The sequence below is a fragment of the Oncorhynchus tshawytscha genome, linkage group LG05 (genome assembly GCF_018296145.1).
Source record: "Oncorhynchus tshawytscha isolate Ot180627B linkage group LG05, Otsh_v2.0, whole genome shotgun sequence".
In the NCBI taxonomy this organism is placed as follows: domain Eukaryota; kingdom Metazoa; phylum Chordata; class Actinopteri; order Salmoniformes; family Salmonidae; genus Oncorhynchus; species Oncorhynchus tshawytscha.
Window position 1 is genome coordinate 11363949 of NC_056433.1, and position 25444 is coordinate 11389392.

At 43.8% G+C, this 25444-nt stretch overlaps 1 protein-coding gene across 1 annotated transcript in view; it reads left to right on the top strand.

Annotated features, from left to right (window-relative positions):
- The first annotated feature begins 644 nt into the window (after positions 1–644).
- The window catches only part of LOC112249916 (protein eva-1 homolog A), a 163744-nt gene continuing 138944 nt past the window's right edge, over positions 645–25444 (top strand). Inside the window, exon 1 of the mRNA XM_042321463.1 lies at positions 645–971. Within this exon, the coding sequence (XP_042177397.1) occupies positions 863–971 (109 nt within the window). The 5' untranslated portion in view covers positions 645–862. The remainder of the gene's footprint in view (positions 972–25444) is intronic.

Sequence of the window (25444 nt, forward strand, 5' to 3'; positions counted from 1 at the left end):
TCAGCCATATCAGCCATGCTTTTTAAAAAGGCAGTAAATGAGGCTGAATGAACTGTTTCACTGCCAGAAAAGGCTCTGCTGATAGGCAGGTGTAGCAGTGGTAAAGTTTTGGGACTGCTGTTGGGACAGCTTTATGTAGGTCCTAACAGTTTGTGGGCAGCATTTGTCACCGTTATGTTGCAATTAATGTATTGGTTAGTGTTGTGTTGTGTAGTGGCTTTGCTGGCATGCATTTTTTTGCCCCACCAAGATTTACATGCTAAAATCGCCACTGCACAAGCAAGCTGGTGACATTCTGTGACAATCTCAGTTCTATGCGAAGAGTGCAATTTTAAAATTGTTTTCAATTTCATAAATTTGCTGATGTAAATCTTTTCTAATTACTGATTTTGTTCCTGTCATCTTTGAATTGTGGTATTTTTGTTAATTTAAAAAAAATCTAATCCGAATGACAGAACCGAAGTTGTCTCTGGGAAGAAATAAAGTTATTTATATTATATTTCTGAATGGATAACAAAATGGTTATAATCGCTTGTAATAAATATAGTGACTGTCCACCCAGAGACTTTACTGATGCAGCGCTACTGAGGGCGGGCTTTGAGACCATGCGGATACCGCTCCTACAGGTGGGCCAGCCAGCCACTTCCACACGCAGTTGGAAATCTAAGTTTCCGAGTGAATTGCTGCTGGGCTCGAGCTCTCGTTCCTTCTCTCCTCCGAGGAATGATGAGGTGATTCGGAGCACCAACAATGGGACCGAGCATGTATTGATGCTTGCAACGCAGAACCTAAACTCCAAAGCAACCCTGGACCTTCAGAACGTGGAGGAGAAGTAACTCCAAAACGTCTCGCTGTTTCAAGGATGTTCTTCCCAGATGTGCCTCTCTCAGCCATCAATTACGCGCTCGTGTTGGGAATAACGTGTCTGACGGTCTTCTGCAACTTCACCAAAAGTTCCTCTGAGTTTTCAGGTTGGGAAAGCATGCTTACCCCAGTCTAATTGATGCTGCGTTTGTTTTACCATTGTAGTCTATACTTGGTGTAATACATGCCGTATACTAGTTGTTTTTGGCTAGAACAAGTGAGGGCGATACATTGAGAAAATCCATATTGGGTGGTGGTGGTCAGGTGATAAAGTCGCGGTCATCTGCACAGAAAGTATTTTGGACTAGGCTACTATGTTTCAGATTTGCAGAGTGCAGTGCGGATTGTTATTGGTTGTAGTTTTTACTACTTGTTTTGTAGTCTATGGGCCCCATTTGGCGTGTTACAACCTGCGGTGCATGTGTTTGCTTCAAATAAAAAAAAACGTACGCTTTTAAAGGCACGCAGTAAGATGAAGGCATTTCAATCTACAAGGACCCATGAGCACCAACATGGGATGTTCATAGGACCATGTCCAATTGGGTGTCAAGTGAAAACGAAGAATATATTTTATTTGAGAAATGAAGGCATATATATATATATATATATATATATATATATATATATATATATATATATATATAAAGTAAAAAGTATATATATACTTTGATTACATCGTTTTTTAAATATATATATTGTATATATAATATATATTTAATACACACACACAGTGCCTTCAGGAAGTTTATATATATATATATATATATAAAGTAAAAAATGTATATATATATAATACACACACACAGTGCCTTGGAAGTTATCGTTTTTATATATATATATATATATATACTTTAATACAGTACACAGTGCCTTCTTTAATACAGTACACAGTGCCTTCGGGAAGTATTCAGACTGTTTCCACATTTTGTTATGTTACAGTCTTATTCTAAAATTGATTAAATCGTTTTTTCCACCTCATCAATATACACACAATACCCCATAATGACAAAGCAAAAACAGGTTTTTAGAAATGTTAGCTCATTTTTTTACAAATAAAGAACGAAAATAAATGCTGAGCACTTGTTGGCTGCTTTTCCTTCACTCTGCGGTCCAACTTATCAAAAACCATCCGAATTGGGTTGAGGCCGGATGATTGTGGAGGCCAGGTCATATGACGATATAATGCAGCACTCCATCACTCTAATTCTTGGTCAAATAGCCTGGAGGTGTGTTGGGTCATTGTCCTGTTGAAAAACGGATTTTAGTCCCACTAAGTGCAAAACAGATGGGATGGCGTATCGCTGCAGAATGCTGTGGTAGCCATGCTGGTTAAGTGTGTCTTGAATTCTAAATAAATCACTGATAGAGTCACCAGCAAAGCACCATCACACCTCCTCCATGCTTCACGGTGGGAACCACACATGCGGCAATCATCTGTTCACCTACTCTGTGTCTCACAAAGACACGGCGGTTGGAACCAAAAATCTAAAATTTGGACTCATCAGACCAAAGGACATATTTCCACTCGTCTAATGTCCATTGCTTGTGTTTCATGGGCCAAACAAGTGTCTTCTTCTTATTGTTGTCCTTTAGTAGTGGTTTCTTTGCAGCAGTTCGACCATGAAGGCCTGATTCACGCAGTCTCCTCTGAAGAGTTGATGTTGAGATGTGTCTGTTACTTGAACTCTGTGAAGCATTTATTTGGGCTGCAATTTCTGAGGCTGGTAACTGTAATGAATTTATCCTCTGCAGCAGAGGAAACTCTGGGTCTTCCTTTCCTGTGGCGGTCCTCATGAGAGTCAGTTTCATCTTAGCGCCTGATGGTTTTTGCGTCTGCACTTCAAGCAACTTGACATTTTGAAATTGAAATTTTCCAGATTGATTGACTTTCATGTCTTAAAGTAATGATGGACTGTCGTTTCTCTTTGCTTATTTGAGCTGTTCTTGCCATAGTATGGACTTGGTCTGTTACCAAATAGGGCTTTCTTCTGTATACCACCCCCTTGTCACAACACAACTGATTGGCTCAAACACATTAAGAAGGAAATAAATTCCACAAATTAACATTTAACAAGGCACACCTGTTAATTGAAATGCATACCAGGTGACTACCTCATGAAGCTGGTTGAGAGAATGCCAAGAAAGTGCAAAGCTGTCATCAAGGCAAAGGGTGACTACTTTGAAGAATCTCAAATATAAAATATATTTTGATTTGTTTAACACTTTGGTTACTACATGATTCCATAAGTGTTATTTCATAGTTTCAATTATTCTACAATGTAGAAAATAGTAAAATAAAGAGAACTGCCTCTGGAAGCATCGTCAGCACAATAACTTTTCGTCGGGAGCTCCAAGAAAAGGGTCTTCATGGCTGAGCAGCCGCACACAAGCCTAAGATCACCATGCGCAATGCCAAGCGTCGGCTGGTGTGGTGTAAAGCTCGCCGCCATTGGACTCTGGAGCAGCGGAAACACGTTCTCTGGAGTGATGAATCACGCTTTACCACCTGGCAGTCCGACGGACGAATTAGGGTTTGGCGGATCCCAGGAGAACGCTACATACCCCAATGCATAGTGCCAACTGTAAAGTTTGGTGGGGGAGGAATAATGATCTGGGGCTGTTTTTCATGGTTCGGGCTAGGCCTCTTTGTTCCAGTGAAGGGAAATCTTAATGCTACAGCATACAATGACATTCTTGACGATTCTGTGCTTCCAACTTTGTGGCAACAATTTTGGGAAGGCTCTTTCCTGTTTCAGCATGACATGTGCACAAAGTAAGGTCCATACAGAAATGGTTTGTCGAGATCGATGTGAAAGAACTTGACTGGCCTGAACAGAGCACTGACCTCAACCCCATCGAACACCTTTGGGATGAATTGGAACGCAGGGCCATGCCTAATTGCCCAACATCAGTGCCGATCTCACTAATGGTCTTGTGGCTGAATGGAAGCAAGTCCCCGCAGCAATGTTCCAACATCTAGTGGAAAGCCTTCCCAGAAGAGTGGAGGCTGTTATAGCAGCAATGTTCCAACATCTAGTGGAAAGCCTTCCCAGAAGAGTGGAGGCTGTTATAGCAACAAATGTGGGACCAACTCCATAATAATGCCCATGATTTTGGAATGAGATGTTCGACAAGCAGGTGTCCACATACTTTTGGTCATGTCGTGTAGCTATATACAGAACAGTACACTAAAGAAAAGTAGAGTACAGTAGAGCACACTATAGTGGAGTACAGTGTAATGTGCTGTTTTGCACTGTACTCTACTGTAATGTACTAAACATATGTAATTTACTGTACTGAACTCTACAGTGATATCCAATCTTGTGACCAACCAAATGTGGTCTTGTTTGGTGGTGGAGCTCATTCCAATAACAGCCCGTGTGTAGAATAAAACCCAAATATGCAAAACAACAACCAAATGCATGTAGCATATGACTTTGTGTACCTATTCAGGATACATCACCATGTAGAGAAGGACATTCATAATTATTCACTTCAGTATAGTACAGATCAGGGACCCATGTTACAATTCCGTTACCATAATTATGTTAGAGGATGTAAATTCACTTCACCTACTGTCGTTCAATATCCAAAATAAATGTGTCAAATCTGAGGTGTTGTGTCATAGCTGACACCCAATTATTACTGCAGGCGCCTTTGAATCTTAATTCGTAGTCGTTATTTTAAGAGATTTTGGAAAATGTGGTTACAATAAAAACTGAGGGAGATTTGACCCTAATTCTGACATTTTCTGTACAGCCTAAAATTGTTCAAAGCAGTCCAAGAGTTGTATGGTTTGTTAAACTTTGAAATCAATGTTTTTTGTTTGGAATACATTTTTAAAGTGAAAAATGGAATTTCCCATGTGCATGCCATCAAAGAGGTGGCCACCAAAACAAACGTAAACGATGGTGATATCCCGTCCCATGGCTATTCAAGGACATTTCATAGAGCAACGTCACTATTTCTTTTTTCTAGCTACGTCATTCTTCAAATTCTAGGACAACAAAGCCGTAGACATAGTTTTTTGTTGTTATTATAGGATATAGAGTTGTACTTAACCTCAACATCCTATGGATTTACAGGACATGTTACACTGTGGCCTTAAACATGCTGAAAGCCTCATGTGCCTTGGTCTGTGTGTCATGGCACTTCTTCTTTTGCTACTTGTCAATAGCCCACATGCTTTTGCTGTTGCCAGTGCCTCGGTATCAGTTATTGTCGGCCTGTTTTCATTAGCCCAGTACTCTAACACACTGACATTTGTAAATAGCACATTTAACTTCCTGATCATGCTTGTAGATAAAGACATGTCAGAATGGTGTTAATGTTTTACTACATAAAAGATTATACTACTACCTCACCCAGTTGGGAATAACCCACATTCTTTGTACTTCCGAGACATGTTGAGAATATTTCAAGAGCATTGACAGACATGGACATATACAGCGGTATTTATGTGGATGTTTCCTTGTTATTTACAACTGAAGCAGTATTTCTGACAGTTCTATAGGCCTACATGTGTTTTATCTACTTAATATCCGTTTTCTTTATTTCTACAGAATAATGCCATGCGATAAAGCACACGCCCTAACTGTCATGGTCTATCGTAATGAATGGAAAAGTCTCTCATCTGACATTGGAGGCTTCAGGGATTCTCTAGCCCCCAGCCTAGACCAGCCCTCTAAGCAGCAGCAGGGCTGGAAGTTTTGTTTACTGTGTCATAAACCAGGAGGAGAGCTTTGTGTCAATGTGAATTGGCTTCTAATGGGTCTCCTAATGCTTGTAAATGAGCAGACAAATGCCTGACTGGGGCCAAGGTGTGAAAGAGCAGATGTGTTAAGTTAACGTGTGCGTGAGTGCCTGTTGCTTAGCTCGATTGCTCTGTCATTACCTCTCAAAATGCTGATAACTTTACATTTAGAGTTTGTTCAACTCTATATTGTCCAGAAATAGATTGAGTCAATGGATGGGACTAATGCAACCTCACAGAAAACATGTTACTAAAACCGGTTTAGTCTAGATTTAATGTCGGGACAGCTTTTTAGATTTGACCTTTTATTTAACTAGGCAAGTCAATGAGAACAAATTCTTATTTTCAATGACAGCTTAGGAACAGTGGGTTAACTGCCTTGTTAAGGGGCAGAATGACAGATTTTTACCTTGTCAGCTCAGGGATTCGAACAGCTTTATGAATATCCTGGGTTAGACTCCATTATCGAAACATTGGGTGGTAGGCAGGAGTTAATTTTAAATGTGTTCCTTTGGGCCGGGCATGGGAAAGGAAACATCATTGTCATATACGTCCCTTCATTCCTAGTTCCTAAACTCTTAGGTTATATTAGGTACAGGGCCGGAGGTTCGGAAACGTGTTTGCTCACCAGGACCACTGCAACCCAACATACCAATGCAAATATGGCTGACTTGGCCACATTCAATTCAACATGAATTAAGAAAAGAATCCTGCTCTCAAATACCTTCTTGGGGACTGAAAGACAACTTTAGCAATCAGGCACATTCTTGGCCAACTGGCATCTCCTTGGAGACCAAGGACCAAGCCTTTGATTGACATCTGCCTGCTGAGCTGAGGACAGTGACAGAAGTGGCTGATTTGAGACCCTACATCTGTCAGTGAGAGGAGATGGTCGTCTCTAGGCCTAGCCTACATCTGCAGGGAGGAGAGGCTAGACGTTCTGTCTCGTGGTCTGAAGCTGTAACTCAATTGTAATTAATGGTTTTCTTTCTTGTATAGGGATAGGTTTCCAGTTACTTTCACTGTTACTCTTAAGCCTATCGTGTCGTCAAGGGTCATAAAAGAGAGGAGATCATTAAGGCTTGAATCCTAATGCGCTTCAGTCAAATGCTTTTTCAAATCTCCCATTGACTTTAATGAACAATTTACTCTTAAGTCCAATGTGTGTGCACTTACAGTTGAAGTCGGAAGTTTACATACACTTAGGTTGGAATCATTAAAAATAATTTTTCAACAACTCCACAAATGTCTAGTTAACAAACTATAGTTTTGGCAAGTCAGTTAGGACATCTACTTTGTGCATGACAAGGTATTTTTCCAACAATTGTTTACAGACAGATTATTTCACTTATAATTCACTGTATCACAATTCCGGGGGGTCAGAAGTTTACATTCACTAAGTTGACTGTGCCTTTAAACAGCTTGTAAAATTCCAGAAAATTATGTCATGGTTTTAGAAGCTTCTGATAGGCTAATTGACATCATTTCAGTGTACCTGTGGATGTATTTCAAGGCCTACCTTCAAACTCAGTTCCTCTTTGCTTGACATCATGGGAAAATCAAAAGAAATCAGCCAAGACCTCAGATAAAAATTGTAGACCTCCACAAGTCTGGTTCATCCTTGTGAGCAATTTCCAAATGCCTGAAGGTACCACGTTCATCTGTACAAACAATAGTATGCAAGTATGAACACCATGGGGCCACTCAGTCATCATACCACTCAGGAAGGAGAGGCGTTCTGTCTCCCAGAGATGAAGGTACTTAGGTGCAAAAAGTGCAAATCAATCCCAGAACAACAGCAAAGGACCTTGTGAAGATGCTGGAGGAAACAGGTACAAAATTATCTATATTCACAGTAAAATGAGTCCTATATCGACATAACCTGAAAGGCCGCTCCGCAAGGAAGAAGCCACTGCTCCAAAACCGCCATAAAAAAGCCAGAATACAGTTTGCAACTGCACATGGGGACAAAGATCGTACTTTTTGGAGAGAAAAAATTGACAAAAATAGAACTGTTTGGCCATAATGACCATTGTTATGTTTGGAGGAAAAAGGGGGAGGCTTGCAAGCCGAAGAACACCATCCCAACCGTGAAGCACGTGGGTGGAAGCCTCATGTTGTGGGGGTGCTTTGCTGCAGGAGGACTGGTGCACTTCACAAAATAGATGGCATCATGAAAAGATAATTTTGTGGATATATTAAAGAAACATCTCAAGACATCAGTCAGGAAGTTAAAGCTTGGACGCAAATTGGTCTTCCAAATGGACAATGACCCCAAGCATACTTCCAAGGTTGTGGCAAAATGGCTTAAGGACAACAAAGTCAAGGTATTGGAGTGGCCATCACAAAGCCCTGACCTCAATCCTTTGGAAGAATTTGTGGGCAGAACTGAAAAAGCAGGGAATTTTTGCTAGGATTAAATGACAGGAATTGTGAAAAGCTATGTTTAAATGTACGTGGCTAAGATGTATGTAAACTTCTGACTTCAACTGTATCTCAAGTTAGGCTCTAAGGGAAGTCATATGGAAGAGAACTTCAAGAAGAGAGGTCATGATAGTTAGTCCATCTACATAAGGGCTCTCCAACCCTGTTCCTGGAGAGCTACCTTCTGGTAGATTTTCACTCCAACACTGTTCCTGGAGAGCTGTCCTCCTGTAGGTTTTAACTCCAACCCTGTTCTTGGAGAGCTACCGTCCGGTAGGTTTTCACTCCAACACTGTTCCTTGATAGCTATCCTCCTGTAGGTTTTAACTCCAACCCTGTTCTTGGAGAGCTACTGTCCAGTAGGTTTTCACTCCAACCCTGTTCCTTGATAGCTACAGGAGGATAGCTCTCCAGTAACAGGGTTGGAGTTAAAACCTACAGGAGGATAGCTCTCCAGGAACAGGGTTGGAGTTAAAACCTACAGGAGGATAGCTCTCCAGGAACAGGGTTGGAGTTAAAACCTACAGGAGGATAGCTCTCCAGGAACAGGGTTGGAGTTAAAACCTACAGGAGGATAGCTCTCCAGGAACAGGGTTGGAGTTAAAACCTACAGGAGGATAGCTCTCCAGGAACAGGGTTGGAGTTAAAACCTACAGGAGGATAGCTCTCCAGGAACAGGGTCGGAGTTAAAACCTACAGGAGGATAGCTCTCCAGGAACAGGGTTGGAGAGCCCTGCATTGTCTTCTAGATTTGCATTGTCTTCTAGATTTGCATTGTCTTCTAGATTTGCATTGTCTTCTAGATTCTAGATTTGCATTGTCTTCTAGATTCTTGATTTGCAGTTTGAGTCTATTGCATTTAATTATTTCATTCACCCTAAATATAAAAACAAATGTCAGTGGTAGGTGATTGAGTTCTCACTCTCTCTTATCACCTCTATCATTCCAACACACAGCTGCCTGAATGACTAATTAAAAGTGAGGAGTGAGCGTTTCATGTGAAAGACCCCCCTGGCTATGAGCTAACTCTTTAACTCTAGCAGAGTACTAAAATACCTTTATCTTATCTCATGCTTGGGGAATTAGAATCATCATCATGATCAGTACTTGAATCATAGTGCTTGAAGCCAGGTCCTTCTAACCCAGCAAAACAGTGGAATTTTAAAGGGATAGTCCATCCAAATTCCAACTACAGATAGTTTATTTTTATTTCACCTTTATTTAACCAGGTAGGCTAGTTGAGAACAAGTTCTCATTTACAACTGCGACCTGGCCAAGATAAAGCATAGCAGTGTGAACAGACACAGAGAGAGTGTTTGTGTGCAAAAGGCATGAGGAGGTAGGCAATAATTACAATTTAGCAGATTAACACTGGAGTGATAAATGATCAGATGGTCATGTGCAGGTAGAGATACTGGTGTGCAGAAAAGTAAATAAATAAAAACAGTGTGGGGATGAGGTAGGTAAATTGGGTGGGCTATTTACCGATAGACTATGTACAGCTGCAGCGATCGGTTAGCTGCTCAGATAGCAGATGTTTGAAGTTGGTGAGGGAGATAAGAGTCTCCAACTTCAACGATTTTTGCAATTCGTTCCAGTCACAGGCAGCAGAGAACTGGAAGGAAAGGCAGCCAAATGAGGTGTTGGCTTTAGGTATGATCAGTGAGATACACCTGCTGGAGCGCGTGCTACGGGTGGGTGTTGCCATCGTGACCAGTGAACTGAGATAAGGCGGATCTTTACCTAGCATGGACTTGTAGATGACCTGGAGCCAGTGGGTCTGGCGACGAATATGTAGCGAGGGCCAGCCGACTAGAGCATACAGGTCGCAGTGGTGGGTGGTATAAGGTGCTTTAGTAACAAAACGGATGGCACTGTGATAAACTGCATCCAGTTTGCTGAGTAGAGTATTGGAAGCTATTTTGTAGATGACATCACCGAAGTCGAGGATCGGTAGGATAGTCAGTTTTACTAGGGTAAGTTTGGCGGTGTGAGTGAAGGAGGCTTTGTTGCGAAATAGAAAGCCGATTCTAGATTTGATTTTGGATTGGAGATGTTTGATATGAGTCTGGAAGGAGAGTTTACAGTCTAGCCAGACACCTAGGTACTTGTAGATGTCCACATATTCTAGGTCGGAACCATCCAGGGTGGTGATGCTAGTCAGGCATGCGGGTGCAGGCAGCGAACTGTTGAAAAGCATGCATTTGGGGATGAGGTAGGTAGATTGGGTGGGCTATTTACAGATGGACTATGTACAGCTGCAGCGATCGGTTAGCTGCTCAGATAGTTGATGTTTAAAGTTGGTGAGGGAAATAAAAGTCTCCAACTTCAGCGATTTTTGCAATTAGTTCCAGTCACTGGCAGCAGAGAACTGGAAGGAAAGGCGGCCAAAGGAGGTGCTGGCTTTGGGGATGATCAGTGAGATATACCTGCTGGAACGTGTGCTACGGGTGGGTGTAAAGGGAACTTTAAAGGCACGGTACGGTACATGTACTACTTAAACAAACATACAGTACATTCATTCACCTTTTTCTATGTTTTTGGGAGAACCAGTGTGGCATGTGACCCCAGCTGCAGAAGTATTCCTCCCAATGCTTTTGGTGTCACCCAGCCCAAAGCATCAAAAAGGGTTGCACCATAGGTCTCTATTATTGACCCACCAGGGTGTTACAGTGAAAACTCTCCCCTCTCTCTCTTTCTGTGTCTCGTAAACCTGTGGCCTAGAGACCCATTTAACCTCAGTCAATGGCTGTTAAAGTGTCACAGGGTCAACAAAGGTCAAACCATCCTAGCTAATGTGTGTGTGTGTGTGTGGCAGGAAGGCTAAACATCCATCTTGCCTTCCTCCGTCTCTCGTCTCTGCTATTGATGTGAGAGTACATAGAGTGGAGAGTTTTGTGTTTTTATCCACAATTTCCAAAGGAGGCCACCCAAATCTTAGTGTTTTGTCTGGTTTGGTTGTGTTCCTGTTATTAAATGAGATGTCTGATAATACAAAGCTTTATTGGTTTCTTTTGTACGTGGGTAGGCAGGCAGTAGCAAGAGTTAGCAACAATAGCTCACTTGGAGAGCATGCTAACCTACTGTAACCCCACCTGGGACCTCCATGTAAAACCAGCATGGTCTTCTTTACAAGACAGTCATTCCATTGTTGCTTTGTGTTTACCCCCATTGTTGTCGCGTTAGCTCTGAAATGCTAACTTAGTGAGCGTTTCACACACAGGCTGACCCTCTTGTGCCGGGCTAGGGTTGCGTCGGGGACACTTTGTTTGGCTCGGCCAGGGCAGTCGGGCCATGGGTCATACTTGTATTATGAAAATGCTTCTCACACCGCTATCAATGGTGTCTAGGGTTTTTTACTGGCTGGAGTTGAGACAACGAGACACTTTGGCTTGTATAGTTATTCACTTGGTCTATAAAGGCAGTGTGGCTGGCTGGAGTTGGGGGCACTAAAAAGTTTAGACTTTAAAACACTGTTTTGCACACGCATTATGGCAATTGCTCTTTAAAAACTATGGCACAACTGAACTTTTAGTGCCTGCAACTATAGGTTTGCTTAGTTGCTGTCGGACAACAACTAAGAAATCCTATTGTACAGGCTGTCATGGCGACCTTTGGAGGTCAGTTCGTCTCTACCTGTGATGGGTAGGGGTTTTGTGTATTTCTGCCTAACCCCCAATTATGGAGCACTCTGATGGGGTTAAGAGCCTTTTCACAGCTCTCCCATCCTGCCACACACACACACACACACACACACACCTTCCCTCATCATCCAGCTCTCTCTCATATCTTAATCCTGCTCTGATTAGGAGAGAGCTGGTTAGAGTGAACCAGGCCCCCCTCTTTTATTGTGTAACCCCCTTTCAGCCCCTCCCCCTCCTCCCTCGCCCATACCTCCCCCTCCTCCCTCCCCCACTCCACTCCACTCTGCCCCTCCTCCCTCCACCATACCTCCCCACTCTCCTCCCCTCCTACCTCCCCCCATCCCCCACTCTGCCCCTCCTCCCCAGGGCTTTTGCCTGAGCACTACTGTGTTTCTGTGTCAGGGTGCCAGGTGAGCTCTGTCCAAACAAACCCCCTCCTGCTTGTTTTGTCTACAGCGGGCAGAGGCAGGCGGGAGGGACGGAGGGAGGCAGGCTGAATGGGGGTGGCACAAGGCTGCTATTCTCATAAGAGAAGAAAAAAACAACAACTTCAAAGATTCTCACTTTTTGTAAATGATGTTCTATGAAGCCAGATTGTGAAGGACTCCATTCATCCCTCTTGACAGTATGTAGCCAAAGTCATAAATACGAAGTGGAGATGGTAGGGAATGCTACATATCAGTGGAGGGTTCTGTAATGTTGTGTACCTCACGGTGTTCTCTGTGTAACAGTGTGTCGCTATTATCACTCTGATACATGTTTTATATCATCCAGCAACAGTACGTCATGTAGTAATGACCAGTATCCGGTCAGATATCACACACACACACACACACACACACACACACACACACACACACACACACACACACACACACAAACACTTCTATATTTGTGACAATGTGATAGAACACACTAACATATTGTATGACACTCAATTGTAAGAGTGCGCATTACTCATTCTTAGTATGTGAAAATATAATGTTTTATAGTATGTGAATCTTCTCAAATCGAGAGTGATCTCAGCTCTTTGTCTAGTAGAATTTAATGCACGCTTTTCCACAATGCATTGGAAGAGGTGGGCCGCGAGTGATAGGCCCTAGTCCTCTGTAATTAGCCAAACAACAAAACTAGGCTACTTAATTGGGAAGATTCCGAGTAGTGAATCTTCTGCGATGGTGTTAAAATGTAGGTAAAGTAGTTTTTGTTCCCCTTGAAATGAGTCTTAAATAGAACAGACATTGAAAAGTTTCTTGTTCACTTGGCCTTCATCAGAGCTTTTAAACTAAATACTAAACCATCTTTTGATTTGTGAATGTGTCGGCACCGAGGACTCAGGATGTGGCTACGAGAATGATGTTAATCAGGCCTTTTGATTGGAACATATGGATGGTTTTAGTTTTGAGGGCTTGTTATGGATCTTTAGCAGTCATTCGGATCTCGTTCCCAATGATCACTGCTTTAGTTTATTATGTTGTCGTTCCCAATGATCACTGCTTTAGTTTATTATGTTGTCGTTCCTAATGATCACTGCTTTAGTTTATTATGTTGTGTTTCCTAATGATCACTGCTTTAGTTTATTATGTTGTGTTTCCCAATGATCACTGCTTTAGTTTATTATGTTGTGTTTCCAATGATCACTGCTTTAGTTTATTATGTTGTGTTTCCAATGATCACTGCTTTAGTTTAGTATGTTGTCGTTCCCAATGATCACTGCTTTAGTTTATTATGTTGTGTTTCCAATGATCACTGCTTTAGTTTATTATGTTGTGTTTCCTAATGATCACTGCTTTAGTTTATTATGTTGTCGTACCCAATGATCACTGCTTTAGTTTATTATGTTGTCGTTCCCAATGATCACTGCTTTAGTTTATTATGTTGTCGTTCCCAATGATCACTGCTTTAGTTTATTATGTTGTCGTACCCAATGATCACTGCTTTAGTTTATTATGTTGTGTTTCCTAATGATCACTGCTTTAGTTTATTATGTTGTGTTTCCTAAAGATCACTGCTTTAGTTTATTATGTTGTGTTTCCCAATGATCACTGCTTTAGTTTATTATGTTGTGTTTCCTAATGATCACTGCTTTAGTTTATTATGTTGTCGTTCCCAATGATCACTGCTTTAGTTTATTATGTTGTGTTTCCTAATGATCACTGCTTTAGTTTATTATGTTGTGTTTCCAATGATCACTGCTTTAGTTTAGTATGTTGTGTTTCCTAATGATCACTGCTTTAGTTTATTATGTTGTGTTTCCTAAAGAACACTGCTTTAGTTTAGTATGTTGTGTTTCCTAATGATCACTGCTTTAGTTTATTATGTTGTGTTTCCTAATGATCACTGCTTTAGTTTATTATGTTGTGTTTCCTAATGATCACTGCTTTAGTTTATTATGTTGTGTTTCCTAATGATCACTGCTTTAGTTTATTATGTTGTGTTTCCAATGATCACTGCTTTAGTTTATTATGTTGTCGTTCCCAATGATCACTGCTTTAGTTTATTATGTTGTGTTTCCTAATGATCACTGCTTTAGTTTATTATGTTGTGTTTCCAATGATCACTGCTTTAGTTTATTATGTTGTCGTTCCCAATGATCACTGCTTTAGTTTATTATGTTGTGTTTCCTAATGATCACTGCTTTAGTTTATTATGTTGTGTTTCCAATGATCACTGCTTTAGTTTATTATGTTGTCGTTCCCAATGATCACTGCTTTAGTTTATTATGTTGTGTTTCCTAATGATCACTGCTTTAGTTTATTATGTTGTGTTTCCAATGATCACTGCTTTAGTTTATTATGTTGTCGTTCCCAATGATCACTGCTTTAGTTTATTATGTTGTGTTTCCCAATGATCACTGCTTTAGTTTATTATGTTGTCGTTCCCAATGATCACTGCTTTAGTTTATTATGTTGTCGTACCCAATGATCACTGCTTTAGTTTATTATGTTGTGTTTCCTAATGATCACTGCTTTAGTTTATTATGTTGTCGTTCCCAATGATCACTGCTTTAGTTTATTATGTTGTGTTTCCTAATGATCACTGCTTTAGTTTATTATGTTGTCGTTCCCAATGATCACTGCTTTAGTTTATTATGTTGTGTTTCCTAATGATCACTGCTTTAGTTTATTATGTTGTGTTTCCTAATGATCACTGCTTTAGTTTATTATGTTGTGTTTCCTAATGATCACTGCTTTAGTTTATTATGTTGTGTTTCCTAATGATCACTGCTTTAGTTTATTATGTTGTGTTTCCTAATGATCACTGCTTTAGTTTATTATGTTGTGTTTCCTAAAGAACACTGCTTTAGTTTATTATGTTGTGTTTCCTAATGATCACTGCTTTAGTTTATTATCAGTTTTTAAATTTGTGACGCACCCGTCTGTCTACGTTTTTCTGTGCGATAGCCTTTTGATTTGAACATTTGTAAAGTTTTTGGTGTGTTTACTAAGCTATTTGATATGTTACAGCACTTTGGTTTCACTAATAAATATGTTGAAATGGAACCAAATGATCTGTTTCTATCTGAAGGTCCTTTTTAAATTGGATCGATGGGCTCTATGGGCTACAGTATAGGTTGAATGTGATAGTCTGTCTATAACCAGCCTGAGTAGGACTATATCTCCATTAGGTTGAATGTGATAGTCTGACTATAACCAGCCTGAGTAGGCCTATAACTCCATTAGGTTGAATGTCTGCCTATAACCAGCCTGAGTAGGCCTATAACTCCATTAGGTTGAATGTCTGCCTATAACCAGCCTGAGTAGGCCTATAATCCATTAGGTTGAATGTGATAGTCTGTCTATAACCAGCCTGAGTAGGCCTATAACTCCATTAGGTTGAATGTGATAGTCTTACTATAACCAGCCTGAGTAGACCTATAACTCCATTCCTGTTCTATGCAGAGTTTAGATAAATGTATCAAATTGGAAATGAGCTATTATCAGGCTGGTTAATGCATACATGTCTGTTGAATTTGAAAAAATCCACCCCCGCACTCAGCCCCGCCCCAGCCAATTAGGAGTAGCTACTACGTTGCAGCCGTGTACTGCATATCTTTTACTAAACAATACGTGCTAAATACTATGAGATGATGAGTACATACTATGTTTAAGTTTGTAGTACGCTAGTAGGGGTACTTGGACATGTCCAGTGTGCATCCTGTCTAACACTTGGCACTTGTGTGTGTGTTTACCTGTGTGTGTGTGGGAGGGTGAAGCCAAACTTGTTAACACCCTTACCTACCTCCTATACCCCACATCAAGAGTGTGGCTCCTGTGGAAACAGAGCGCTGTACTGGCGACGAGAGATGCCTGGGTGTGTTGTTTACAGAAGGAAACACCTCCCCATGTGAGGTCAACACGAGGGGAATTATCTGGGCTGTGTTCATTAGGACACACTGTTACAAAACGCTTCGCAAAGAAAAAGTAGCATTTTCCTGTTGGACAAACCCCTGTTTTTACTATTTGGTGCATAATGAACATGACCCATTTTCAATCAGGGCAGATATTTCAGGGCATTTTTCAGGATAGAGTCATGACACATGTAATTTACTAGACTGTCTCTTATCCTGCTGTCAAAATGAGTTCATATTTTGGATACTTTTAGTCTCTTTTTTTGTTTGTTCGTGTATTACTTTGGTGTGGAAAGGCATCGGCCTAAAGTTCTCTGAGAAGTAGCCTGCAGCCTTGATATGATTAGGCTGCTTTTGCATGGGCTTTTTCAAGTCTCTGCAAATTGCCTATAAAACTGCCTGTAATCCAGTCAAACAGCAGCGTTGGTTGGCCACGTTGCCAAGAGATGTGAGGGGAAGGGAACACATTCTGAGTGAGATAATGCCTGTTACATGACTAGAGATGTGAAGGGAACACATTCTGAGTGAGATAATGCCTGTTACATGACTAGAGATGTGAAGGGAACACATTCTGAGTGAGATAATGCCTGTTACATGACTAGAGATGTGAAGGGAACACATTCTGAGTGAGATAATGCCTGTTACATGACTAGAGATGTGAAGGGAACACATTCTGAGTGAGATAATGCCTGTTACATGACTAGAGATGTGAGGGGAAGGGAACACATTCTGAGTGAGATAATGCCTGTTACATGACTAGAGATGTGAAGGGAACACATTCTGAGTGAGATAATGCCCGTTACATGATTTGGCCGCTGCCGCGGTTGTAATTAAATCATGAAATATGAAGACAAAAACCCAAACTCTGTAGCTGTGGCACCCATGGCTCACAAACCCCCAGAGACGCGCCAATTAGGCAATCTGAATTTTATAATCATCCCCATTTTAAAGAGGACGCTTCTCCACCAGAGTCTAACCCACAACCAACAAACCCAGAGAGCTTGAACGTCATATGATAACTCACTAATAACAGATAAACCATGGAATGCTAGATCCCAGAAATCCCAACCCAAACATAGAGGGAATGTGTAAATCCTGACAGAAGTTGACTCCTAATGAGGGTAATGACTGTCTCGAATAAGGCCTCATCCCCCACAAACAACCCAGGACTGAAACTTCATTTTATAATCATTATTTTGCATAGGGATGGCTTTTTATCCTTAAAACCCCCCCTTAACCGCCCAATCAGATCCCTAGTTGGAGGGTGTTACAGTAATAACATGCGGTAATGACTGTTATGGTGGTGAACTTCATTCCCGAAACGTTTAACCCCTGAACCAGCCAGTCTAATCTAGGCGGCGCAGGTGTGTTGGAGCTTGCCCCTTCTGGCATGGGGGTTAGATGAGGAGCCCCAAAGCAAACACACAGAGGATTCCTAAGTGACACCTCTCCACTGCTGCGCCGGCTGGAATTTGAATGCAACATCAATGGAACGGATCAGTTTAACACCCTTGTCTATCTTGTTGAACTCCTGATCAACGCTTAGACTTTGATGGAGAGTCAGTCAAAGGCAGATTTGTCTTAAACATTCCCTGAAAATAAGGGAATTAGGATTTCAGTCAGTTCTCATTTTGGTTTGCGGTTAGGCAACATTCATCAAGTACATTCCAGTTCCATTGTCTGAAAGCAGTCGGGAAGCTCTAGACACTATGAAACACAAAACAAACGCTCATGAAATGATGAACAGGGATGGCCCAGGCTTGCTTCTACAGGTAGGGAGTGGGGGGACACAGTCTGTCTCACTACTCAGATTGTATTGCAGCATCGCTGGCTTTGCTCAGACTTTGCTGAGAATAATACGTTATCGTCATCGATGTTTCCAGACGCTGCTATTGAGAGTTATTATGGTTGGAGATGTAGCTGGAGACGGGTGGGTGTGTCTGTGTACGTCAACGATTATCTCCTCCCCGTCCACCCCACTTACGTGTGGCTATCAAATTATCCTCTCAACACTGCCACCCCTCCCCACCACCCCTCGCTCCTGCGCTGAGGGAATGTCAGCCACGCTTTGATGCCCCCCCCCTCACTCGCTCACTCCTTCCCTTGCTTCCTGGTCGCTGATTTATGTTCCTTGTAAAGAGCTGTCGACGCGTCTGTTCCAATACAGCCCTTTACAAGTTCTTATCCATCCATCCCTTCATCCATCCATCTCGCTCTCTCGTTCCCCTTATCCCCCTCTCCTCATTTTATGTTGTGTTTACGGGAGACGATACAAGCACAGTCAGGGTGGAACAAGATACTTGAAGGCCCATTAGAGGTATGGCAGGAGGAGGAGGAGAGCAGGAGGAGGAGAAGAGCAGGAGGAGGAGAAGAGCAGGAGGAGGAGAAGAGCAGGAGGAGGAGAAGAGCAGGAGGAGGAGGAAGAGCAGGAGGGAGGGAGGGGAGGGGAGAAGAGCGGGCAGGAGGGAGAGAGAGCGGGAGGGAGGGAGAGAGAGGGAGGGAGAGAGAGCGGGAGGGAGGGAGAGAGAGGAGGGAGGGAGAGAGAGCGGGAGGGAGAGAGAGAGCGGGAGGGAGGGAGGGAGGGAGGAGAGAGCGGGGGAGGGAGGGAGGGGAGGAGAAGAGAGCGGGCGGGAGGGAGAGAGAGCGGGAGGGAGAGAGCGGGAGGGAGGGGAGGGAGGAGGAGCGGGAGGGAGGGGGAGGGAGAGAGCGGGAGGGAGGAGGAGAAGGGAGAGAGAGCGGGAGGGAGGAGAGAGAGCGGGAGGGAGAGAGAGGGAGAGAGAGAGAGCGGGAGGGAGAGGGAGAGCGGGAGGGAGGAGGAGAAGAGCGGGGGAGGGAGAGAGAGCGGGAGGGGAGAGAGAGCGGGAGGGAGAGAGAGAGAGCGGGAGGGAGAGAGAGCGGGGGAGGAGAGAGAGCGGGAGGGAGGAGGAGAAGAGCGGGCGGGAGGGAGAGAGAGCGGGAGGGAGAGAGAGAGAGCGGGAGGGAGAGAGAGGGAGAGAGAGCGGGAGGGAGAGGAGAGCGGGCGGAAGGGAGCGGGAGGGAGAGAGGGAGGGAGGGAGAGAGAGCGGGAGGGAGGGAGAGAGAGCGGGAGGGAGGGAGGGAGAGAGAGCGGGAGGGAGAGAGAGAGCGGGGAGGGAGGGAGAGAGAGCGGGAGGGGGAGGGAGGGAGAGAGAGCGGGAGGGAGAGAGAGCGGGAGGGAGGGAGGGAGGGAGAGAGAGGGGAGGGAGGGAGAGCGGGAGGGAGAGAGAGCGGGGGAGGGAGCGGGAGGGAGAGAGAGAGCGGGGGAGAGAGAGAGCGGGAGCGAGAGAGAGCGGGGAGGGAGGGAGAGCGGGAGGGAGGGAGAGCGGGAGGGAGGGAGAGAGAGCGGGAGGGAGGGAGAGGGAGGGAGGGAGAGAGAGCGGGAGGGAGGGAGAGCGGGAGGGAGGGAGAGAGAGAGCGGGAGGGGGAGGGAGAGCGGGAGGGAGGGAGAGAGAGAGCGGGGAGGGGAGAGAGCAGGAGGAGGAGAGGGAGAGAGAGAGAGAGCGGGAGGGAGAGAGAGAGAGCGGGAGGGAGAGAGAGAGCGGGAGGGACAGAAAGAGCGACAGGTTGAAAGAAAGTGATGTAGAGAGAGCGAGAGGAAAGGTAGAGTAGTGTGGGGTGCAGTGGTGGTGGGACCAGCTGAAACAAGGAGCCATTGTGTAGCCCCTGGTTCAGACTGACAGTCTGCATTACGGCATGCTACAGCAGAGCCCTCAAAGCCATACTGGTCTGCTGCTGCTCAGCCTCCCTGGGCCCGGGGCAACCTCACGTAAGCTCAGATAGAGGGGGATGAAAGAATGAAGGGAACAGAAAGGAAGGGAGCTCTGCAGACGATTGATTGTTTTGGCAACCTCAGGTAAGCTCAGACTGAGGGAGGAGACGTGAGAGGGAGAAATAATGAAAAGAGAGCTGGTTTGGTAAGATGAGGAAGTGACAGAGGAGGAGGGGGAGAGAAACCGAAAGAAGAGAGGAAGCTGGTTTGGTGAGAGAAGGAGAGGAGGTAGAATAGATGAAGCTGGTTTGGTGAGAGAAGGAGAGGAGGTAGAAGAGATGAAGCTGGTTTGGTGAGAGAAGGAGAGGAGGTAGAAGAGATGAAGCTGGTTTGGTGAGAGAAGGAGAGGAGGTAGAAGAGATGAAGCTGGTTTGGTGAGAGGAGGAGAGGAGGTAGAAGAGATGAAGCTGGTTTGGTGAGAGGAGGAGAGGAGGTAGAAGAGATGAAGCTGGTTTGGTGAGAGAAGGAGAGGAGGTAGAAGATATGAAGCTGGTTTGGTGAGAGGAGGAGAGGAGGCAGAAGAGATGAAGCTGGTTTGGTGAGAGGAGGAGAGGAGGCAGAAGCATTGAGAAATCAGGATAGAGGGAGGTAGCAAGAAGGGAGTCTGCAGTGAGAAGAGGAAGGAAGGAAGAGAGAGGAGAAGGACAGAATAAAAGGAAGTTCCCACTCCTGTCTGTCTAGTGAGCTGAACCATAAGAGACTCTTAGTGGCTAGCTGTTCCATCAGGCCTTAGGTCTATTGTGAAACAGCGGGATCTTCTTGGTTAAGTCCTATTGGACTTCCCTCAGTCCCTGTTCTTTCAACCCACAGAGGTGCTAGTTTGCCCCTCCACCTGTGGTTCACTCCTCTGTGAACAGACCCTTGGATAAGCCTGTTAATTCCCAGGCAAAGCTCTCCCTTTCAGGGCCCACCCACTCCCCCATTTTGTTATAGGAATTCCTCCTCCTTTTCTCCTCCCTGTCTTCCCCGTCTGGGCTTTTGAACCTCCTGAAAAGGTATGTGGTGTGACTGTTAATGCATTAAATTGATGAATGGTGACTGTCAGGGAAAGGGCGTGGGTGTGTGTGGGCGTCTTAGCTAGAGTCAGAGGGCAGCTGAATGGATATTCCCCCACCCCCCCACATCTGAGTGAAAGTGTCCTCTTGCTGACCTCTGACCTACAGGGGTCAGGGGGACAGGCACGTGCTAGCCGAGAGGGCAGTGGGGAGTTGTGGAAACTCCCTCGACACCCCTTCGGGAGCTGTAAGGAGCCTCTAGCATGCTGAGAGAGATGGGGCTTTACAGATACTACCTCAAGCCCCAACAGATATTAAAGGCATAATCCTGAGGCTGAATGACAATCTCCAGATTGTTTCTTTAAAGATGACCTACAGAGACTCATGAGAGACGTAGAGAGCAGGCTCACAGGTGGACATTCTCTCATTGTCTCAAGCTTGCACACACAGCCCGCCCACACAGATGCCCACACAGATGCCCATGCAGATATGTGATTCTGTTCTGCCTTGAGCGGGGCTCCAACTCGCAACCTTCTACACAACAACAAGTACACTCAATGCCAACCACCAACCGAGCAAGAGATTACTACTGGTCTGTCGCTCATGATTGGCTTCAGATCTCATTGTAGTTGATGTCTCCAGGTAACTGGGTAAGTTTCACATCCTCCACACTGGAGAAACTAGAGTTGTGGGTTAAATTCCTGCGTGGGCTACGTGGATGCTACTGGTAACGTGTCAATGTCTATAGGTGTGTAAATGACTTTGGATAAAAACGGTTTCTACTGGACCATAGTTGACCACACACTAAAGCGGAGCTCGCCAACCCTCTTCCTGGAGAGCTCCCCCCCTGAGATTCCCTAAAAACACTTCACTTCCATACAGCTACTACTTTTTTTTTTTTATAGCAGGTTAGGAGAACTTACACAGCAGGTTAGGATAATTAATGTAGCAGGTTCGGATAATTAGGTTAAGAAGGACAGTTAAATCTAGTACAGGCTTAACTGAATGAACAACAAAGACGGAATGCAATATGACATTTTGAAATAGTTTGGGGAATGTCCTCATCTCCAATGGAAGATTCTCAGAGCCAGATGATGTGATGGCAGGTAGCCCTATGAAGGGGTGGGGAGGCCGCGTTGTTATTGTTTCTACTGCTGATTGCAGCTTTAAGGTTATTATAGCTGGTGGTTTTGAGGAGGTGGATGATAGTTGAAAACTGTTGCTGAAAAACAGCAATTGAGAGAACATGGATAAGTTGACATATAAATATATACCAAGATTTGCACCCATTGGTTGAGGGAGAAGGTGATAATTACAAGAGTGAGCCCATGTGTTAAACAGCAAGAGCAGGGAATGTGCCTTATTATGCCATGCTTATAGGCTATAAGGTAAATAAGTGAATTACATTCCACACATGGCTAATAGGAAAGAGAAGCCTGAATTCAAAATGTATAACATTTGAGTTTTTTCTCACTCATCTACACACAATACCCCATAATAAACAATGAAGACCTGCTTTGAAAATGTGAACTTTCGTAAACTTTTGAACTTTCGTAAACTACATTACATTCTGACATATATTCCCTGAGGATGAGCTCTTTCTCTTCTCTCTCAGGTCTTGCTTTGTGGGTGACTTCCTGGCGCTATACTAAGCTGGTGTCAGTCTCTATAAGTCATAACACACAGCCGAGCTATATAAACGCCTGGAGGGACTGTCACAATCGGATCTACAGTATAGGCTACTCAAAAATGACATGGACAAATAAATAGCCCTCTGTTTAGTCAATCTGGGGATGGGGAGTTCCCAACCTCTGTGCCGTAAACCAGCATCTGTCTGTCGAGATTTTACTACCGGCCATCTTCCATTTCTGGCTACCTACAGTATGGGATAGGAGTCTTGGGTTGGGGTAGAGGTGTATGCCTAGATGCCAGGGAGGGGTGCTGTGTTTGGAAAAATGTTCTAGACTGCCGGAGTGTCTCTGGGAAACAGTTGGAATAGTCAGGCCGGTGTTGTTGTTTGTCTCTAGACTAGACTGTGTTTATGGCTTCAGCTGTCCTCAGACTCTCCCTTACAGGGACGGATAGGGGGGCAAAGGGCACGGGACTTCCACTACAACCATTACATAAAAAAATAGTCGGATAACCAGAAAATACATTTCAGTTGTCCGAAATGACAGGTTAAAAAAATCACAATGTCAAACAATTACTCCGATCACAATTCTCTCTCAAATGTCTGATCTAGGCCAATAGCCGAAGTCTGTTTTTTACAGTGGGGACTCGGGTCTCTCGTTGTAGAAGCCCAAATGCTGTTGTTTTTTCATTTGATATGAATATGACTTGTCCTATTAAACCACTTCCAGTGTAATGCTAGATTTCTTCTGCCACACTATTTCAGTATTTGTATTTTTCCTTTATTTAACCAGGCAAGTCAGTTAAGAACCAACTCTTATTTACAATGACGGACTACACCGGCCAAACCCTAACCAGGATGACGCTGGGCCAATTGTGTGCCGCCCTATGGGACTCTCAATCACAGCTGATTGTGATACAGCCTGGAATCAAACCAGGGTCTGTAGTGACGCCTCTATCACTGAGATGCCGTAGACCGCTGCGCCACTCGGGATCCCCCATGATCAAACAATGAATGGATCTAACAGACTTCTAGGTTGTTTCAGAAAGTTTGAATTTGTTTTTGAATAATCCCAAAAACATGGGAGGCCTAAAGTAATAATGAGAGAGAAGTAAGAATAGGGGCTGCAGGCAGCCTAGCAGGTTAGAGCGTTGTGACAGTAACCAGAAGGTTGCTGGTTGGAATCCCTGAGCCGACTAGGTGGAAACATCTGCTGCTGTGCCCTTGAACAAGGCATGTCACCCTAATTGCTCCTGTAAGTCGCTCTGGATAAGAGTGTCTGCTAAAATGTAAAAGCAAGATATAAAAATCGAATGAGAAATTTTAACAAACCTTATAGTTGAGCAAAGCATTATAAGACAGAAATGATACAGGCATCCGAGGCCAGAAAAAAATCCTTCCTTGTTGTAGCGAACCAAATGACCAAAAGCCTAATCCTACTAACTGAAGTATAAAGACAAATTCATGTTATGAAGAGTATTTTCCAAACTATTCTAATAGTGTTTAATGTCCAAAAGTTGCAGCTTTAAAATGGAAATATGAAAGTTTCCATCTATGCTTATTCTCATTCACAGATTTATTTTGAATTGACAAATATTTCAGTCCACAAGAAGTAAAATGTAGCAAATAATACCAAGATGTAGAGGAGTCAAAAGAACACTGAGGCTATAGCTGAGGAAAGTTTATGAAAGAAATCCATAGTTGGCCTAGACCTATTTCCATGTTACTCTAGCAATGTGCAACCGACCTACAACACATACAGTAGCCTAGGTCTCATAAGAGAGAGGAGGAGGAGGAAAACATGCGAATCAGTGTATAAGGATCCAGTTGTGAGGACAGCAGAGTTGCTCTGCAGCCCATGATGATTTACACCCCATCACAAGACACAAAGCCAGCGAGGCTCGTTGACTGTGTCACTCCTTTCATCTGTGGTCTTTGAGAGAGAGAGAGAGAGAGAGAGAGAGAGAGAGAGAGAGAGAGAGAGAGAGAGAGAGAGAGAGAGAGAGAGAGAGAGAGAGAGAGAGAGAGAGAGAGAGAGAGAGAGAGAGAGAGGTTCCCTTCATTCACTCTTTAATCTGTAACTGTTCACATTCCCACATATCTCCCTAATTCACTTGTTTGTACAGTATATACAGGCTAAGTAAGCTCTGATTACCGGACTGTAAAGGGGAAATCGTGGTTTCACCCCTGATACTGGACTGTAAAGGGGAAATCGTGGTTTCACCCCTGATACTGGACTGTAAAGGGGAAATCGTGGTTTCACCCCTGATACCGGACTGTAAAGGGGAAATCGTGGTTTCACCCCTGATACCGGACTGTAAAGGGGAAATCGTGGTTTCACCCCTGATACCAGACTATAAAAGGGAAATCGTGGTTTCACCCCTGATACCGGACTGTAAAAGGGAAATTGTGGTTTCACCCCTGATACCGGACTGTAAAAGGGAAATCGTGGTTTCACCCCTGATACCGGACTATAAAAGGGAAATCGTGGTTTCACCCCTGATACCGGACCTTAAAAGGGAAATCGTGGTTTCACCCATTTGGAGACACAGGAAAATGCTTTGGAAGAACCCAGGAGGGCAAAGCAGTAACTCTCTCACACACACACTCTCACTCACTCACCAGTGAGTAGGGGGGTTGCCTGGATCGTGTGTGGCCCTTCCTGGAGGTTTAGTGTAGAAGCAAGGCTCAGGGTCTGCCATACTGAACTATAGTCCACTTTTTCAGTTATTAATGCCATGCAAGGTTCAACATGTGAGTAAGCCCCCTCAGCTGATCCCCACACACATCTGTGGGTGGATGGGAGGGATGTGTGTGTGCGACAGAAATAAGTGTGTATGCATATGGTGGAATCAGGAGTGGATTGGAGGGTGGGTGTAAGCCAACCCAAGTCAACACCCCTCCCTCGTGAGCTAGAACCATTTATTCTGTCACTATACACATAAACACAAACTAACACACACATACATTATTGGTGGCTGTATTGTGTCAGTGAA